A 16,594-nucleotide genomic window follows, 5' to 3' on the forward strand; every position below is an offset into this window, starting at 1 on the left:
AAGCAGGTGCCCGACATAACTCAAGAAACTGGAGCATTCAAACAGCAGCAAATGTGACAAGACTACGTAAATTGAAGAGGTCTTGTGAATGTCTGCCTGATTCACAAAGGTAAGAAAAGCAAACCAGGTCCTTGGCTGCAGCATTTCTGGTATATAAGGGTCCTCAGTGTGAATTCTGATGCCGTACCAATTTACACCGCAGGACTGTGGTCTGGGATCCGACAGGCAGTGAAAGCAACCCCTGGTTGCTCTGCAGACGATTCAACATGAGAATGTCCCTTGTGAACAAAAAAAGGGAGACCAATTTTTAAAGCAAGTCTGGCCTGGGCAGCTCAGGCCAATGCCCCTCTAATGTACCATATAAACTTTAATGTACTACCAGTCCATTTCAGCTATGTTTTTTCTTTTTCTTTCTTTCTTTTTTTTTTTTTTTCTTATTGCAAAATGCTGAATTACAGTTAAATGCTAGACGGTATTTCCTGGCTGTGTGGCTGATTGCTTGCCTTTGTGCATGGCTGGTTATTTGTTAGTAGTGAGTGCTTCAAAGCCTACCAGCCGGTCCAGCTGCCCAGGGAAGTAGCTCAGCTTCCTTTGCCCACGCCATTACATTAGCTGAGAGAGGGAGGAAACATCTTATGGCACTTCACAACAGAGATATGAAAGTGACGGCACTGCTTTTGATGCAGAGGCACCACATCTCCTTGCCAGCCAGCACATCCAGGTTTTCTCTCCGTGGAAATTGGGACAGAGCTGGGAGGGGATCCACAACTCCCCCACGGAGCAAGGCACTGACTCAGCTGGCGCATGCAGTTGGCCTGGGTGCTGGGAGCAGAGAGCCCATTCCCAAGACAAAGGATGCACTCACAGGCAGCACAGTGCCTCTGCTGCCTCCCTAAAGCCTCCAAATGAAGGCTCTGCAATCCAAAAGCTGTTTACCCTACAGCTAGAAAATCACTCTTTTTTGCCTCTGTAGCAATTTCCCTTGAGTCCTTTTATCTGTCCAGGCAGAGTAGAGCAGCACACACAGCTTTGCAGCAGCTCAGGTTTTGGTTCCACATCTCCCAGCAAATTATGATTATGCTATGTGAACAGTTTGTAGCTTATTTGCAGTAGACTTCTTTATACCTGGCAACCTAAAGGTTTGGGATGTACACTCCATGTTAGCGAGATTTCCCTACATTAGACATGAGAACAAAGCTCCTTCTTCCAAGCAAATATATAGCAGAAAGATGGAGGTGTGTGCTCTTGGCCTTGCTTCTGATTTCTCTGCTGATAGGATTACATTTAATTACTGATTATGCTTCTTAACTCCCAGAAAAGTACCATGATATAGCCAGTTTGTGCTGAGATTTTGTTAAGCTTAGAAAAAAAAGTGACTTTGGTCACCTCCTCTTGTGGTGTGGATGTCTGCAGAACAGCTGCCAGGAAGCAGCCCCAAAAGCATCACCATCGCTTGAAAAGCTGGAGGTTTTCAGAATACTGTATCATGTATTGGCCTCTGCTTGGAGAGGTGTTACGGTGGAAGTGGGTCTCATTTTCAAGCTTCTGATTGTCTTTACAAGGAGAAGGAAAGGACCTGGACCAAACTTCTCTGGACAAGTATCTCCAGTACTTCTTTGCTGTGGACAAGAAATGGTCCTCTCTGCTACCAGGATGTGAGAAGAGGAAACCTTTCCCTTCTCCAAGCACAAGACCTACTCTCCATTCATGCTAATTTAAAAAATAAAAAAATCAAAAATCAAACACAAGACAGCGAAAAGAAACAGCAGCAATCAAAAAGCTCATAGGCACCTGACATAAACAGGAGCATTTGATATGGGAAGGGGAACTAGTTTCTGTAAAAAGGATTTCAGCCAAGAGAAATCTTAATCTATTGCATGTCAAAAGATTTGAGCTGGAAAACATTTGTGTTTTTTTCTTCCAGTATGTTTTGTCATCATGTACTCTGGAAACATCTTGGATGGCTGTTAATAATTTATATAGTACAGTGGCATACTAAATTACTTGGCTGTTGGAAGAGCTTTGAAATACAGGGTCCCTGGGTCTGCCCTGGATAATGAAGGGAACTCCTGAATCTGCCAGGTGCCAATAGGTTTTGCTTTTATTTCTTGCAGCGATGTGATGTACAGCCTGTTAAGACGAGATGCATCTGTGAACACTTGAAAGCAGGCTTGGACTGACCAATACAAAGCAAAACAAAACAAAAAACAGCCTGATGACAAAACTCTCCAAAATCTGTTCCTTGGAAGCAATGTCCAGTTGGGATAACAACAATAAAGCTGCTCATTGAAGTAATAGTTGCATTGGATCAGGAAGAATTTACATATTTTTCGTGCATTGTTTCCCTCTTGGAGAAGACTATTAATTTATTAGTCACATTTAGGACCAGGGACTCAGCCCGGTCTGCTGCTATGTTTGCAACCTCAGACACATCCCATCGTGGCCCTAACGGACCATTCTGCAAAACTGCCTGGGTGATACTGACTGGGCTGTGATAAGATGCCACTAATAAAGGCCCTTTTTTGACCCCCTACCCCAAGAGAAAATGCTATATTAATAGAAAATCTTTGCTGCCCTTATTTTCAAAAATGTATTTTCCATACCAAGAACTTTCACTCTGAATAGCTCAGCTGGGCTTTTCCTGTACACTTACTGTATTTTAAAAATGCAAACTTTGCATAGATCACCATGCTGAGAAGGCCACAAGCAGAGGAAAGATGCAAGCTGGGGGCAACTTAAGGAAGGGAACAGATGGGACAGTTAGAGGAAAGATGCTTGGAAAAAAAGAAAAAAAAAAGAAAGAAAGAGAAATGAAGTCCAAAGGGAAAGCAAAGGGTGCAGTGACTTCAGCAGTGCAAAAAGCTCATCCAGTGGTGCTGGTTAATGAAAGGGAAGAGGCAGGATTTCTCACTTCTGCTGGGATTCAGTCTCCTTTTTCAACATTGCCCCTGTGGAATCGAAGTTTTGCTGGGGCCATGCTGCCAGCCGCGGCAGAATGCATCTTTCGAACGCAACCACTCTGTCAGCAGCAACCTCTTGATCTCTCCAAGGAGTGCAAGGCCCTGTAGGAAGACTGACCATTGACTTTTTGTGGGTTTACAGAGAACTGATTTAAAGCAAAATATTTTAAGCAGCAGTTCGGGTGGCACCTCCAGCAGCCGGGGCGCACACCTGGGCACAGGCCAGGCACCGCTCCCTCAGCACCGGGCATGGTGCTGTGGTGCTTCATGGCACCGGGCGGGCGACAGAGCACATGGCTTCATCTTCCTTTCTATTTTCTACTTAAAAAGGACTGTGAAGAGAGATTGCCACAGCGCAAGGACGAGAGTGCCCTCTGTTGTCCCCGTGCTCGCAGCACCCACCGCCGCGCTCCGAGCCCTGCCTCGCCTTCCAGCCCAGCAATGGCGACCCCCAAAAAATAACCTAAAAGCCCAGCCCACGCTGTCGGTGTCCCCTCAGGTGCCAGGTAAGGGGGCGCGGCACCAGCCGGCTGCCACAGGCACACGCAGCGGCCTGGCGGCCGACGTTTGGGACGGGCCCTGTCAGGATCCTCCCCGTTCCCAGACAATGAAGGGCAAGTGCGATCGCGGGGGGGAAAGGGAAGTCGCGGAGCACAAGGAAGAGGCAAAACGCAGTGCAGAATTCTCTCTTTATTCCCACCCGCGCACTCGCACGGGGGGGGGGGTCACAACGGTTACAGTGCGAGGGCAACCCGCCCGGCCCCGCCATGACAGGCCCCGCCATGACACCGCCAGCCCGCCGCGCCCCCCGCTCCCTCCCCATTGGCTCTCCCCGTCGCCACGGCAACACCGACTCCACCTCGGGGCGCGCTGGCGTTCTGATTGGTGGCTGCCGTTGCCGCCTTCCCTTCTCCTCGGGGAAGGTTCCGGTTGCTCATTGGCTGCTGCCGTTGCCTAGGCGACGGCGGGACGCGGCACGGCCTAGCGCAGCCATGGCGGGGTCCGAGGCGCCCGGCCGGGCCCTGCTGACCGCCGAGCCCCCGCCGCCGCCGGTGCCCGCCTCCGCGCTGCCCCCCAGGGTGTTCGAGGCGGCGCTGAAAACCGGGCCCGACTCCTCCAGCGGCCTGGCCACGGCCGGCTTCCGCACTGCCAAGTACCTGCCCCCCGAGTGGCACCAGAGCAACTACGCCCAGTACCACCGGGCCTTCGCCAGCTGCCAGGAGGCCGAGCGCAACCGGGACGAGGCCAAGGAGCTGTGCCAGCGCACCGCTGCCGCCGCTCAGCGCGCCCAGCAGGACTCCACGGCCGCCCTAGGCCAGCGCCTGCAGGACATTCACTTCTGGAAGGGCGAGCTCCAGAAGGAGATCGAGGACCTGGACGCAGAGACCGGCCTGCTGGCAGCCCAGAAGGTGCGGCTGGAAAGGGCGCTTGACGCCACCGAGGTGCCCTACGGCATTGCCACCGATAACCTGCAGTGTCGGGAGCGCAGGCAGCCCCCGGACCTGGTCTGTGATGAGGTGGAGAGGGAGCTGCTGAAGGTGAGCGGGGCGTTAGGATGGGCAGGGCTGTTGGCAGCCCTCTCGCAGTGCTGCCCCTGCCTCTAAAATGCTGAGCAGTTTGGTCAGCAGGTGATAACTGCAGCATGAATGTATCTTCTGGCAGGACACAGAGGTTTGTTTCCCCTTCCTGGCAGCCTGGACTCTGTCTGCCAATCCTAAATGTAGGAGGGATTATTTCAAATCCTTCCTGTGTTTAAAAAATGTTTAAAGTCACATGAGTCCAACCAGAGGAGACCAGATCCCCCCTCTCAGACCAGATCCATACAAAATCAAAACAGAGGTTTCCTGTACCAAGCTGAGCATCCTATTCTGTCATTAAACTTCTTCCAGGCTCTGCTTGGATTAAAGTCCTCTCATCTCTGCAGGTTACACTTTAAAAATGCAGTACCCTGCAAGCAGACTATGTAGGGCACACGAACCTATGGTTAACGACTATTCAGGACAAGTGAAATGCTGCTTGCCTGCTTCCATGCTCAAGAGAGCAGTCTCTGCCTTTTACCTTTACTACCAGTTCTGACACTGTAGTCTTGCCAAGGTTCTCAACAAGGTGATCTGACACGGCACGGTTGTGTCTCAGCACAAACCATCATTTTAATTGTACGGCAGGGCAGCAGCACAGCTCTCTCCCATCAGTGCAATGTAGCCATGTGATACCTGCGGGAGATGACAGCTCCAGACACACGGGGGGCCCAGACAGATGGTATTTCTGACAGTGTGACTTCAACAAACCTGATGCTCTCCTGAAATTTGCTCGATCATTTTCCTCCCAAAGAGGACTCTACTCTAGCTGACACTTTGTTATCTGTCACTGCGATCCGGCGCAGCATGCAGATTGCCTTCAAAGCTGATGTGTAATTATTGTGGTTGCATTATGATACAGAGAACAGAGCCTGGGTCATCTTTCATTCTTGAATGATACATATCCTACTGTCCCACAAATAAATTAATGAACACTGGCCTGCAGCTTCCAATGTAATGGAAAGTTGGTTCATGATGAGTTACTAATTAACCCAGATGATTAATATTTGTTGTTAGAAAAATACTTAAGAAAATTACAGAGCTGATGGAGTGATAGTATTTAGCAATATTTTAATAGGAGTAATGCTCAATTGTAATTATTACCTAAGAAGCTGTTCTAGTGAAAAATGTAAAAATGGGAGGATTAGTGTGTAGAGTATTTCAGTGGTGTGCTAGGCTCTTGTGAATTGCTATAAAATACACAGTACAGAAACTATCTTCATCAGCTGCTGCTGTTTTAGAGAAAGACGTGAAATACAAGATTTACCCCTCAAAAAATCAATTTTCTGGCATTTCTCTCCTCCTGATCTCTGTTCCAAAGGATAGTTTGTTCATTGCTAAGAAGTCCGCCTGCTGCTGCTAATTCTTCACCTGAAATTGTGATTCTCTGCTTGTGACGACAGACCATCAACAGCCAAGTGGGATGTCATCAAAAAAGAATGATGTGAGTTCAGCTGAGGCGTGTATACCAGCAGCAGATGGACTCTTGAGAAATGAAGATTTTGTTGCCATGCCAATGACCTTTGCAGTACAGAAGGAAGAGGAGTATATAACATGAGAGGAAACCCTTCCCATTTTCACAGAGGAATAGATGTTATGGCATGAGTGTTTGCGAATAGATTCTTATAATGTGCCCTTTGTGGCTCTGCCAGCTTTTTAAGCTGCAGCTATACTCTATACCTCTTTCGCTGCAAGAAATCAAACAGAACCTTGTATTTCTTACTCTCTCCAAAACCGAATAATAATTCTTCACACTTAGAGTTGCTCTTCCATGAATTCTGACTGTTCATTGCACAGATTTCAGAGTTAATGGCCCAGTTCCCTGATAGCCGTGTGTTCATTTGCTTACTTGGAGGAGCTATGCACATTTTATTACTAAAGTACTGACATACTTTTTATGAATGTTGCATACTTGTCCAGTCACTTTCTAATCTCAGCTCTCTTAGGAAATGGTAATGCAAGGGAGATCAGGAGTAATTTATTCTCTTACCGTGCAAAAACTGAGAAATAGAAGAAATATTTTTCCAAAAGTCAGCTGTCTGAGGAAAGGGACATTCTTTTCCTTGCACAAGGAGTTCTAGCTGCATAGTTAATTTATGTTCTGGGACATTTTCCTTCATTTGAAATTCTTCTTCCCCTGCTAGCAGCCCAGCCTTCTGTTGGCTTCATTCTTTGGCATCTTCGCTGTGTTCCTTCCAGCTCCCCTTGATAGGTGCATGGAGGAATCTGCAACTGGAGGAAGAGTGTGTCTGGACAAGGGGCTACCTACCTTTCACCTAGTCTTGGAAAAGCTCGTCACAGGACATAGGTCTTGTCGCTGCTTTCAGCTTTCTGCAGCAATGACGAACACTCCCAGAGCATCCTGCTGAGATAACCACCTTTCAGCAGCCCCTTGGCAGGTGACATTTAAAGAGGCAACACCAATTGCACATACACAAGACGTTTGGGATCTCTGCATTAATTGCACTTTCACTGTCTGCTCAGTAGAATCATTTCAGATGACTAACAAAGAAAACAGAAGTATCTCTGATGAAGGTTTTGTGTCCAGATAAGATTTTTTTTCCTATTTTTTGTCACACTGTCTATTTCTTTTAAAGAGTTTTGGTTCCAGCCCATCTCTCCTATTGGCTTTGCATCACAGAGTCATGTTTAGATAACCTATTGATACATACTCCTGCTAAATTGCCACTGCTGGAATCAGGGATTAAGGTATTTAAGTGAAAGCTCCTCACATGCATAGTAAAATCAGCTGTTACTCAGAACTTCACAGACTCAACTTAGCAGCATATTGATCTTTTCTTAATGCAGTTCTGGTTAAAAAAAAAATAAATAAAAAAGCTAAAGAACACAATTATTTTCCCTATAAAAATGATCTTTGATAACTAAAAAGATAAAGTCTCTTAAATAGAATCATTTTATTTGTTTGGGCTGCTGCACTGGAAACAGCTAAATTCAGAAAAAGCAGTGCATGCATCTATCTTCTATGAGATTTTTTTTACTTTCATAGCACATACGAAATCTCCTCTGAATCCACCTTGTATCTGTTTAATGACAGTTTAGTATGTTTATGTGCAAGCACTTAACATTGAAAATGTAATCCCTAGCACAGGACTTGCCACATAGCAGTATTCTGTCAGTTAATCACGTTTCACCTGCGTGTATTCTGCATTTCAATGTTATTTCTGCATATCCAGTGTCCAGTTTCATTAACTGAGTGCCAGATCCGACCGTGTTCTAAGCAGATGTATTTACATTTAAGTCATTTTTTTTACCCGAGAACTGTATTTGACTCAGAGTGTTGACTTGTTGTGCATTTGCTTCAACAATGATGTCAGCCCCAGTATTCCCTGATGCTGAAGACAAAGGCATTGGCCAAGATCCTGTCAACTATATAAAATTAAAAAAGTAGAGGAGGGATACAGTTGTGTGTATTCCTGCCAAATGCAATAATGGGGCGAGGAAATCAGCGGAAAACCCTTTCCAAACACTGATCTGTAGCTTTGCCAAGTGAACCAGTGCGCAACAGGACAGTCTTGTACACCGACAACTCTGTTAAAAGCATAGCGCCTAGTTCAACATGTTCAGACTGCGGATTTTGGAGCGACTCGAGGAGAGCAGATATTTATGCAGTGTTGATCTATGGCCCTTCTCCCAGTGCGATCCCACGAGCTAGCCACAGCTCCGCGTTGTCAGCGGCTGGATCGCGCTGCGATGTCTGACAGCGTAGCCAGGACTGCGTGACCTAGATCAGAGGATCTTCATCTTCAGCATGGTGCCACAGCTCCTCCCAGACACACACTATGACTTCTGAACTGCTTTAAAGCTAGGAGAAATCATTTATTAGATAATTATTGAAAATCCATTGCCATTTATACCTGCTTATTCACTCTAAGTAGCCTTAGATTGCCATTAATTAGGAGAACTCTATCTTCAGTTTTAAATGTTGTATTTGAATGCATGTCTCCTCAAAAGGAAAACTAGTTTTTAATTTTATTTTAGGTCATTCAACAAGGGAGTTCTTTATTTTTGCACTAGTTCACTTTTTCCATGTGTGACATTTTAATTGCTAAAGGAAGGCTTTTCTCATTTAAGATTGTGCACATTACTCACAGGAAAATGACTGCCTCTTTATTTACACGGAGACTGACTACCCAGCACAAAATAACAATTACTATAAAAATAATTTAATGTGCTGGCTCCTTCTAACACTTTAAAATATTTTTTTTTTCAGTTTATAAAATGATACCTTCAGCTATGTATTTATTTTAATTGTCCTCTTTTAAAGCCTTAAAAATAATATTTTCTTTCCAATCAAGATTGTCCTTTTCCATTTAGAATAAAATGATATTTTTTTACACTCCCTGATGGTTTCTTATAATGGAGAAACTGACACTGCAGGGACGTATGCGCTCATTTATTTGTCAAGAACAGTTCAAGGATCAGTGAGTGCCAGCAATGTTCTGAGTATGAAGTCTATTAGTAAGAATATACTCCCGTAGTTGTCACTGGATGACTGTCATTGATGCACAACAGCAAAATTAATTAGAAGCTCTGCATGTACAAAAGCTCTTTTCAATATCTGAGCCTCAAATACTAAATTCCTTTAAATAATAAAAAAGAAATGATGGGCTTTTATATAACAGCATATAATCACCAGGCCAGTAGATCACTTCATAGAGCGTGGATAGTTAATTCCTAAAGCAACATTATTACAGACAAAAATGAACACCAGGTTCAGTAAGAGTCTTTTAGAAAGTATGGTCATTTTTGTTTTGATCACGTTTGTGCTGAAATGGATGTTCCTGCTAAAAACAGATTGAACTGAAACTTCAGACACTGGATCTGTTATCAAGGTGAGGCAAAGCTTTGTGACTTTGAGCAGTCATGTCTTGCAGCCAAGAGGAAATTAACCTCTCAAACAACACTGCATATCTGAGATAATTCTGAAGCCCTTGGTGCTAACCATCACCAGAGGCAAAACAAGTTCTGGAACAAGTGGGTCTGATAAAAGTAAAGCTACAAGTGTCATCAGGTTTATCTTGGGATGGCCGTCCTATACCTGCTGAAGCAGTGACTGTTCGAATCATAGAGCAGTAACTTCTATTTTTAGTTAATATAGAGCATTCAAAGGAAGCAGACCAACTAAGAGTGTGATACTCCTTTATGTTAAGTAGCTCCTTATCACCATACTTCAGACAAACTTTATTTTTGGAGATCTGCGGGAATCTGCTGGAAGCCTTTGCCTTGCATACAGTTAAAGCACTTGTTACAGAGCAAGGCAGCGCACTCTGAAGGTGTCTGCAAGGACTCAGCAGATTCTGACTGCCAGTGTCTTGCCAGAGAAGCTGATCTGCTGCATCACATCCCGCCGCAGGGCAGCAGCCCCTGACATCTGAGTTTGTGCTTGCAGGGGAGACAGGGTCCTGCCCAGCTTGGCAGCGACTCCGGTCTCCTGCTGAGGACGGTGCTGTTCTCTACTTCAAAGCTGTGTAAGTAATTCAGGTATTCTGTTTAATCTGGCAGAACATACACTTTTTCATAGGATACACATGCAATATGAAAGTAATGAATCACCAGGCTTTAGAAGTATTTTATGGATTGCTGCCTTCACAGACTTATAGCTGAGTTACCTCAATATTTGCTAACTCCAGAGAAGATCTTGTCTTGTAATAATAAAGTAAGAGTGGGTAATGAGTGGAAGATTTGAGTGTATATCCACAGCGATTGAAATCAAATTGCTCTGCAGGATGGTATGTACTACACCGAATATCATAGAAGTCTCAATGTTTTTATCTAGGAAGCTGAACTTATAAGAAATATCCAGGAGCTTTTGAAAAGAACTTTGATGCAAGCTAGTAACCAGATGCGGTAAGGTGTTTTTCTCAGTACCTCGGTGGTTAATTTATATATAGCCAAATAATACCTGGCACATAGGGGTACAACACCCAGTGGATAAAGTTCATACCAATGCACTTATGAGCTGTGTGAATTCCATTTAAGCCTGAAAAGATTTACTCACTGGTGAAACTTTAGGATTAGCAAGTAAGGGAAGGTAAGGTGGGAGCCATGCCCTTGCATAATTTCCAGTATATTGCTTTATATTTTCAGTCCCAATTTCTAGTATGTGTATTCAGTTGTCCAATTTTCCAACACTAAACCAAAATTTAATAAAATGGTATCTGGATATCACTCTATCTTTTTGCACCTTGTGATATATTTAAACTGTAAGATCTTTTACAATAATTTGTCTGATCAAAGGACCTTTTCAAGATGAGTTTTTTGCCGCCAGATGTCACTATGAACTTACAATATGGAATTTAACTCAACCTTCCATATCAGTACGAATGTTCATTACACTTCAAAGGGAATATTTGTTTTTAATTTATATCAAACCCTTTGGAAAGAAGATGTTAGCCAAATCCTCAGGCGCATCGATATCATGGGGTTAACTGCTGGAAATGTTGATATCTTACTTTAATTTTTTTTTTCATATGGTTCAATTTTTGTTGTTCTACCAGATAAAATTAAATTTTATTTTTAAAAAGAATATTTATAAAGGCAGAATAATTTAGAGTAGTTCTGATATATCAGTTATGGTCTCAGAGTAATCTACTGAGTTTAGGCTTCACTTTTTATAAATGTTTTTAGATCATTTTAGGATCAGCAGCATCACTGGCCAGCAGAATCTTTTTAATACCTTAGGTAAGAGTGACATCTGGTGTTAACAGTTGATAAAGACTCACTGTTTTTTGTAATCTGAAGTCATTCTAATTAACTGGGTGATGTTTGACTCATTTCATTGACAACAAAGCAGCAGTTTCAACTCTTAACAAAAAGAAAAGTTTACCTTCTCAATTTTCTGTGACAGACAAAGGCTCAGAGCCTGTATCTTCATAAACATTTACAGTTTTGTTGAATTGTTTTCTATTAACCATGTGTGATAATGATGATGGCCTTTTCAGATTAAATCGAGACCACAAAGAGGTTTGTGAGATGGACTGGTCAGACAAAGTTGAAACGTACAACATTGATGATAACTGTGGAAGATACAATAACCAGAGCACCAACATCCAGTTCCATCCTAGCTCAGTGAAGTTTGAAGAGAGGTGAGCAGTTCTCATCATTATCCTCCACAACAACCCTGGTAAGATATGATACATCCTTTGCATCAGTGAAAGCTGTAATGCTGCTCTGAATTAAAGGTGTGATTGCTGCTTCTTTGCACATGTGATATCATAGCTTTAAAACAGCTACATGGATAGCAGTGGTAGTGCTACCATTTCAGCATGCCACACCACTTATGACAAAGTAGATTCCTTCTATGCAGTCTGGTTTTGTTGAAGTTTTTCTTCGAAATACTTGGCTTTATCTTATTTTTCTTCTTCCAGTGCATCAACACCAGAGACATGGGCCAAGTTCAGCCATGACAACATCTATAAGGCAGAACGAGAAAAACTAGCTTCAATTAATCTTCGTGCCTTGATTGATAATATTCTTCATGACATATCTGAGGACCTGAGGATGCAGTGTGCTGCTGTTAATGAGGCTTTTGCCAAACGTCTTGAAGAGCTAGATGATACAAAACACAAACTAGAGCATCATTTGAAAAAAGTAAGTGTTGTTTTTGGAATGCTGGTTACAGGCATGATAGCATTGTTTGAGAAGATCACGGTAAAATTATCCTCTAGAAAAAAAATTCTTAGTCCATGTAAGGTATAGAGCACTATTTTGTGTCAGTTTAGTATCTGATAAGAGTCTTCAGTGCTGGATTATGGCTCCAGTTCAGCCTGTTCTGCTGTCTGCTGTGCTGCTTCTGTAGCAGCAGCAGCAGCAGTTCCTGGCAAATTATAAGAGATGTCTTCAGATTCTGCCCCTTCTCCAGTGTTGAACAGCTCCTACTTCTGTGTTAGGCTATTGGGAGGTATGGAAAGAACAAGTCATTCCTCAGCACCTGTGCAGCAGTGACAGCTGGGCAGACTTTATTTTCTGCATGTGTGTCAGTGGTTATGAAAGAGAAGGAATTCAGAATTTCCTGTCTTTTTCTATTTTCTTCACTAATGCTAGAAAACTGTACAATTCCAAGCTGGCTAGCGGTTTGTAATCCTATTCAAAATAACTTGAGCTTTTCTTGGATAATTTACAGTTAATGATTTACAATTAAGAGCAATTCATGGAAGTGGGATGTGTTGTGAGGAGATGTGAAGAGTTTTTGAACAGGTTACAGCATATTTTCTGCCACTTTTCAACGCAGAGATCAGATTCTCAGTGTAGGAGTAGAAATAAAGATGTCAAAAACACCTTTGCACTTCTATTTCTTTTATATTGTGGCCAAATAGGAGGTCAAAACTGTAAGTGACTCATGGGGACCATAATGAAATGTATAGCATGCACAGAGACAATGGTTTTTTTTAAACAGTTCTTTTTCTTGGGTATCCTTTTCAGACCCTCAAGGAGGTTGGAGATCAAGAAGCTAACATTGCTGCTCTCAAGCAAGCTATCAAAGACAAAGAAGCGCCAATGAAAGTTGCCCAAACGAGGCTGTATGACAGGTCTTTTAGGCCCAATGTTGAGCTCTGCAGAGATGCAGCACAATTCAGGTAAACACTATTAAACAAGTCCCCCAAGATGTCCATTCTATCCAGAGGTGATGTTAGATAGCATTTGCACTTTTTAGTGGCAACACAGGGCCTTTAGCTTGTATCGTGAGGTTTGATTCTGATATATCAGAAATAATTCAACTGACTAAAAACACTGCAAGGAAAGCATTATTTTAACCTAATATATTGACAAATAGAAAATCTATAGACACTACTCTGCTGTTTGCTTCTATGCTTTTCTCTCTGAACTGTGTGGTTTCTTTTTGATTTAAATGATCCAAAATATCTGGCTATGTGTGGTAATTTGCCATTCTTTAGCTGTTAGCAAAAGTTCACCACAAGGTGGACCATGTGCTGGAAGAATTATGTTTCAAGTATTGAGAATGTAAATGGGCTGCGCATATCCACAGTCTGAGACATGTCCTTAGTACTCCAAAGAATTGGGCTGGTGGCATTTGATTTTCAGTAATAATCCGTTTTAAAACTAGAGGTCAATAAATCCTTTCAAATTAAAGGTCTGAACGTCACATTTGTCACTTTTGATCTCATTATAAGCCTTGTAATTGATTCTCATCCTTCACATTTTCCTGCCCTTAGGAAAAGTGGGGGATCAGCTTTTGCAGGCTTACAATTTACTTGTAGCAAAGATGTCTACCATTCAAAGCCAATATGCTGTTCTTTACACAATGAGGAAGAAGTTATAGTTAATCCAAATGCTTTATGCCACTGCAGGCACACTCATTCACTCATTTAGGTCCTGATTCAGCAAATCATTCTCGTGCAAGCTTTTCAGTATGTGTGTTTTCTTTAATGGGATCTAAGGACATATTCAAGTCCTTTGCTGAATGGGCATGTGTTTAATTGCCATGTTTATTCTGTTTGTATTTACTCAGTTCCCATAGCATACAGGATTTTTGTTTTCCCAGGAAGTAAATATGTGCAGACAGAGATTGCAGTAAAGCACCTAACCCACACTGACTTTCAGCTGAAGTGATGTGCTTTTTAAAAATTGTATTTATTTTATTTTTTTTAAATGCTGTGCTGCTGCTTCTTTAAAAACTTACATGCATTTGAAGCAAATACTGTTTTCTGATGTCTGGTACAAATACCATCTTTAATACTTGAGTTTTATACCAGTGAATAGATATCAAAAAACAGGTTTAAAGAAATGCGGATCCAGTCAAACTGGGTAACTCGCTGAACAATTTCTGTTTTAAAATTATTAGTACGAGTGTCCTGCACAGTGGGAGAAGGTAAAGATGAATAGTTCCACTGTGCTTAGTGGCAAAAGGCGTGCTTAGTACTATCTAAATCATGGGAGACTTAAGTAAAAAAAATGTGAAAGTGAACTGGTTTTCACTAGGTGTGTAGGACCTCAAAGAGATCCTACAGGTCTGAGACCTGTATCCCAAAGTCTCAGGCACCCTGTGATGCATTGGATCAATCCCTCCTGCCTTTGTTGTTGAGTGTTATGCTTCTACAGCTGTTGATCTTTATTCCTGTTACAGTTCATATATGGGAACTAGACTAGAACACAGACTAGATTCATTTTTGTATTACTTATGTAATTCTGTTCAGGTTAATCAATGAAGTTGAAGAACTAACGGAGTCCATTGAAGCTCTGAAGAGAAAACTGCTAGAAGCTGAACAGTCTCTGAGGAACCTGGAAGACACACGGATGAATTTAGAAAAAGAAATAGCTGTGAAAACAAACAGTATTTTTATTGATAGGCAAAAGTGCCTGGCCCATCGCACACGCTACCCTTCTACTCTTAAATTAGCAGGTTACCAGTAGTAATCTCTGTACTAACTATGCAAAGTCTGGAAGAAAAGTATAATTTAGAGTCTTTCATAGAAAATACATGGGTAATATTATACACAGAAGTACTGTTATTTTCCTTTATTTGTATTAAAATGCACTAGTATATCATGTCTGGCTTTGAGTCCTGCCTTTAAAAATTTGGTCTGAGTACAAATCTGTATAGTCAGTTTAAAATCCTATTTGCATAACTTGCATAGTATGTGGTATTTGGGGTTTTCACCCTAATAAGTGAATATGTCAGGTGAGTATTTAATAATATACACAGGTGTGGACATACAAAGTTTATAGCTTTCTAGCATTTTCAGGCAGTCTGAAATGAGAGCAATAAAACCGCTTGCCTGACAGAAGATCACATGAGCAGCAAGGAAATAGAGGATCGACTTTTAAGCTGTTCAAACATTATTAGTAAAAAAAAGTTTGCACAGGTTAGATGACAATATGACTATTGGCAAAAACACTCCCAGTCTGTGACACCTGCTTATCTAATCTGAAAATGAGTTCAAGGATTTTTAACTTTCAACTCCATTCAATCTGGCTTTTTTTTTTTCAGGAAAAGAAAAAAAAAAAAAGAACTAAGCAGCTTGTGAATAGCAATTGTGCCTTTCAACTTAAGCACTTGGATGTTGAATTGAGCTCTTGATCTGTTCCACCTTTTCCCTGGAAGCAAGGCATGTGTTTGAACTATTATCCATAATGGAGAACGCATCAGATTCATCTGCTCTAGTAGAGCAATGTAACAAATGTCATTCATCCATTAGCTTAGTAGGCCACTTGGTTGAAAATGTGACATGTGTCAAAAAAAGGAAATGATGACACAGAACAGAATTCCATTATGGTTTCCTGTATTACAGGTTTTTACTTTTAAAAAGCAGCTGACCAAAGAGAAAAAAAAATCAACCTCCCCCCCCCCCCCCCCAGCACACACACAAACCTAGCCAATGTACATCTCTGAATAGCCCTGCTCTGTTAACCAGAGCAGGAGAGGCCATTAGCCTATCTGTTTTGCTCACAGACAGCTATTTGTATTATCTTAACTCAGGATGTGCAGAGCAGTATTCAGCAATTGCCCTCCTGCTAAAAGCTACTACCATTTATTTCTTTGAAAACCAGCTGCATCAGTGAGGGTGTTTGACCCAAGCCTCTATTCTGCAGGTTTTGTGTTCAAGAGTTTTGTTTTGCATTTTTAAATAATTTCTTCTTCGTGATTATATTTTCATAGTCCAGATGCTGAATCCTTATTAGACAGAAATGGCATGTGGATTAAAAAAAGTCAAACGTGGCTCTGCTATGCATTTCTGGGTTATTCACAGAAACCTTTCAGGAAGTACAGAAAGGACCAGCATTTTCAAATTGACCGTTCTCACCCACTAAAGAAAAATCAAACTTGCTAGAGTTCCTTTCTTCCTACTAAGACTCTGACTCCTGATGCCTCAGCTTTCCTCCTTTCCCCCAACACACCTCTTCTCCCCAACTTCTTCTGTCTCTGAGTCAATACAATTTATCTGAAGGTTTGCTTTCACCTGGCAGCGCAGGAGCAGAGGTAATCCGAGGTGTAGGTCACATGGCTGAAAGGTCAATATCCATTTCCCTTATTTATGCTGACCCGATTTTCTCAAAAATCTCAGTCTTAGAGAAAAA

At 42.2% G+C, this 16,594-nt stretch overlaps 1 protein-coding gene across 1 annotated transcript; it reads left to right on the plus strand.

Annotated features, from left to right (window-relative positions):
• The first annotated feature begins 849 nt into the window (after nucleotides 1-849).
• On the plus strand, nucleotides 850-15,077 carry TEKT4 (tektin 4). Its single transcript, XM_080556132.1, has 6 exons — nucleotides 850-4,498; nucleotides 10,335-10,405; nucleotides 11,500-11,643; nucleotides 11,926-12,148; nucleotides 12,980-13,134; nucleotides 14,713-15,077. Exons 1-6 carry the CDS (start codon nucleotides 3,728-3,730, stop codon nucleotides 14,927-14,929), a joined length of 1,581 nt encoding a protein of 526 aa, XP_080412258.1. The 5' UTR covers nucleotides 850-3,727; the 3' UTR covers nucleotides 14,930-15,077.
• The last annotated feature ends 1,517 nt before the right edge of the window (nucleotides 15,078-16,594 follow it).

This window comes from Anser brachyrhynchus (genome assembly GCF_964034855.1).
Source record: "Anser brachyrhynchus genome assembly, chromosome: 15".
NCBI lineage: Eukaryota > Metazoa > Chordata > Aves > Anseriformes > Anatidae > Anser > Anser brachyrhynchus.